The 4,248-nt window shown below is 42.0% G+C and overlaps 1 protein-coding gene across 1 annotated transcript; it reads right to left on the reverse strand.

Annotated features, from left to right (window-relative positions):
• Positions 1–2,797: 2,797 nt before the first annotated feature.
• Positions 2,798–3,862, reverse strand: LOC311188382 (histone H2B type 1-M-like; the record flags this gene model as incomplete). Its single annotated transcript, XM_084259483.1, has 2 exons — positions 2,798–3,175; positions 3,836–3,862. The coding sequence occupies 2 exons, from the start codon at positions 3,860–3,862 to the stop codon at positions 2,798–2,800; spliced, it is 405 nt and encodes a 134-aa protein (XP_084115609.1).
• Positions 3,863–4,248: the final 386 nt, after the last annotated feature.

A 4,248-nucleotide genomic window follows, 5' to 3' on the forward strand; every position in this document is an offset into this window, starting at 1 on the left:
ATAGTTGAAATGTGTCCAGCATTTAGTTAAAATAATAACAATATATGATGAAATAAGATATGGCATAAAAATGCAAGTATAAATCAGCAATAGAAAATATACCTATATCTCATGGTAAGGTCAAAGGCAAAAAAACACAATTTCATTATAGTAAAAAATTTATAAATAATTTCTGATAAAAACTCTTTAAACAGTAAGATGGGAACTGCGCCAACACAATTAAGACCACACGCACACACACACACACACACACACACTTTATTATAAATCATGAATTACCAAAGCCATTTATGTGAAAAAGAATAAAAAGTGTGATGCCTGCTAGCATTTCTAATATGGTCTAACTTGTGTGTAAGTACTACAATGATGTGATAAAAGCTATTAACAAGTATTTATTGGAAAGAATATCAAACATTTCATTTGCTAATGAGTGTTAAATTCAATGAAATCAAGACAGTCCATTAAATGTTGATTAAAATTAACAGAATTTAATAACTAACTAGACAAAATATATGGTAATAATCATTCATTAATCCTCCCTCCCACTCCCACAAAATTTCCGAGAATATTTTAGTTTGATAACATCTGTCCATATACAAGGAAGGAGCAACTCTGAGAATCAGCATTACATTTGTTCCAAGACTTTACAGGGCTTAGTAGTGTCAGGCAGTGACTCCATTTCTGTTGTATCATTTTTCACTCCATCTAATTATATAATTACTTTTAATTTCATGAATAATCATCAATTCTAAAATATTCACAGTATGAACTTTTTAATCTCCCATTTGCATGATTCTCTCTGGTTACCCTTTTGGTACTTTGATTAGATGCATGTCAGACATTTTATTACTACTTCCAGATTCCTTACACTCACTTTCACATTTTTCTCTCTACATTTTGAATAATTACTTAAGATCTATTTATATCGTTCATTAAAATTCTTCAGTTGGGTGTAAATCAACTTTTAAACCATCTAGTGAGCTTTTAATTGTGATAATTTATTCTCTATATGCAACTTTACTATGTATATTCATTCTCTCTACTTCTATTATGTATATAGATGCATTATGTGTAATACACACATTTTGTTTCTCAAATTTTTATTGACTTTTCAAATCTGTGTGGTCATTTTTTGTAGTCTCTTAGTTCCGCCACATAATAAGGTCTTTTTTTAAAATGTTACATTTAGTTACAAAATATGTAAATGTTGACTCCCTCATTTTACTTCTTTTATTTCCATTGTCTGTTGCTCTTGTTTTTGGTCATGGTGTCTTATTTTATGGTGTGTCTTCATTAACTTGGGTTGTGAAGCAGCTCGTTCATTTTCTTTGCTATTTGACTTGTGGGGATTTGATGAGGCCTAAAATGAAACTTATTTTTACAGAAAGAACTTACTTTTACAGACAGAACTTGAGCAGATGCTTATTGGCACAGAACTGACTTGGGAGATTCTTAAAATTTCAGCGAAGGTGTTTTGAATCTCTGTGATGTTAATGCCAGTAACAAGTGTGAAGTTCGGCTCGCCATACATATTTTCAGTGTGTGTGTGTGTGTGTGTGTGTGTTTCTAGTACCCCGAGGATGCAGTTTTGGTCTGGTGTCTCAGCTTCACCAGGAAATGTTTACCAGACTCCCACTGTGGACACTTTTAAGGTCCCTGGCATAACAAAATGCCCTAAGAAACAAACTCTAGTCTGGGTGAAAGCCACCTATGGTGATTGGGAATTCACATGGGCCAAACCCAGGAGTCTGAGAGCAACTTTCTTTTTTTTAGTGGCTGCTTAGTCACTTTTCAGAATTAGTAAATATCCTGGAATTTAATTGTTAATCCAGGTACCAAACCTACCATATGAAAATTCTATGATAATTCATGATTTTGTCTTTGGGAGATGAGGAGGACGGCAGAATGCCTATTCATTCCTCACTTAGCCAACAAGTTCTCCATCACCACAAGCACTTCACCCCCACCCCAACCTCATCTACCTGGCAGTTTTCTTCGTGAACTCTGAAACCTTCATCTTGGATGCCCTTTCAGTTCCCCCAACACTCTTTCCCCAGATTTATTTTCCCCACAATAATGGGGAAATAAAAATCCAGCCAGAACAGGCTTCCCTTCCAGTCTACCTCCTCTTTCCTCCATGACCCTCTGGACGTCTGAGAGGGTAAAAGGTAGTGAAAAGAGAACCTCAGTCTTGAGATAACTATTGCCTATCCAGTCAGTATCTTAAGATTGAATACTGAGCTTCTCTCTTGTGACCCGGAAGGCTTGAAGGTTTCTCAAATAGGCTTTTCCTAAGCTTTCTGAATACAGCATAGTCCTTTCCCTCCCCCTCCCCCCACTTAGGTAAGTGAGCAGACATTGCACCAATTGCAAAGCCAGCAAACCAGGAAGAACTTTATATTATTTCCACGAAAGCTCACAAAGTTTTCAGCTTTTTATCTAGCATAGGTGTCAAAGTTGTCAGAACTTGCTCTTGTGCTCAGGGTTAGCGGTCACCACCAAATCGGAAAGATCAAGGACGTTTGCTTTAAATCTTATTTGTGAGATACTAAATGGCTAACGGCTATATACAACCGTTTTTTGGCTACAATAACAGAACTTGTAACTTTTAACATCCCAGGGACGTGTTAAGTGCCTCCTTCCTACGCAGTTTTACCAAGACCTAGAATGTAAGAGTTCTAAAATAGAATTCCAGAAATTGCCTTGGAATGAGAGCATTACAACTCATTGCTGGACGCATGCGTGATTCTTAAAACAACCTTTGGAGCTAGTTTGTAAAGATTCTTACTACACGACTTTACTTAGCGCTGGTGTACTTGGTGACGGCCTTGGTGCCCTCGGACACGGCGTGCTTGGCCAGCTCCCCGGGCAGCAGCAGGCGCACGGCCGTCTGGATCTCCCGCGACGTGATGGTCGAGCGCTTGTTGTAGTGCGCCAGGCGGGACGCCTCGCCCGCGATGCGCTCGAAGATGTCGTTGACGAACGAGTTCATGATGCCCATGGCCTTGGACGAGATGCCCGTGTCGGGGTGCACCTGCTTCAGCACCTTGTACACGTACACCGAGTAGCTCTCCTTGCGGCTGCGCTTGCGCTTCTTGCCGTTTTTCTTCTGCGCTTTGGTCACCCCCTTCTTGGAGCCCTTCTTGGGCGCGGGCGCGGACTTGGTGGGCTCTGGCTAACAGCGGTAAGAGTTACAACTGCGTTAACTAAAGCCCAGACAATAATCACCGCCCGCCAAACCACATTTATTTATAGATGCGGTATTCAAATGAGGCTAGGAAGATTTCCCTCGTGATTGGATTAATTTTAGTGTGTCGTCACAAATGCGAAGGGTAAATAACACTTGCAGGGCTATCTCTTCATTGGCCAACTTGTTACTTTGCCTGGCCCAATCAGAAGGCGTTTTCTGAGCTACCCAAAGCTACTATAAATTGGCCTCTTCAAGCAAACGCGCTGCTTCAGAGAGCAGCAGCGAGAACGCGCTTGACTGAGGCTTGTGGGTGGAGCCAAATCCCCGCTCGCCGGGACAGCTTTGCGCGCCGGTGGACACCTAGTGCCCAGCTGCTGTCAGTGCAGGAGCAGGTATGGGATCAGAAGCGCATTATCCCGCGCCTGTGATAGCGAAGCAGTGGCACAGGAAGGCAGCAATGTGCTGTTACGAGAACTTAAGCCCACATTCCTAATTGCCCTTATATTTTTGAAAACCCTAAGCACGCCCTATCCTAAAACTGCGTTATGGCTTCCGGTGCAACCTGTGTTTATTTCACCCATTTGAGCAGTGTCTCTCTCCATGGCCCACCGAAAGTGCACTTTATTACCCAACAACACTTTTCACATGGCACTGCAGCATCCCGTACGCCATTCTAGGTACCCCGCACAGTATACACGGGACAGTTCGGCACCCACGACATTTGCAAACGACCCTGTCCCCCCCACATCCCCCCCAGGCCCGCCCCTCGATGGTGGCGTTTTCCTCCCCGCCACGCCCCCTCGCGACGTGCAACAGCTCTTTCCCTGAGACCTGGGGGTGGCTCTGAAAAGAGCCTTAACCCAAATCCTAACCCTAACCCGAACCCTAAACTTAACCCAAATCCTAAACCTAAACTTAACTATAAACCATACCCAAATCCTAACGCTGACCCTAACACTAAAACTAAAGATAAAGGCAACCCTAAACCTATCCCTAACCATAAACCAAAAACTAACACTAACCCTAACCTTAACCCTAATCCTAACCCTAACACAAAA

The sequence above is a fragment of the Talpa europaea genome (assembly GCF_964194135.1).
Source record: "Talpa europaea genome assembly, chromosome: 2".
NCBI lineage: Eukaryota > Metazoa > Chordata > Mammalia > Eulipotyphla > Talpidae > Talpa > Talpa europaea.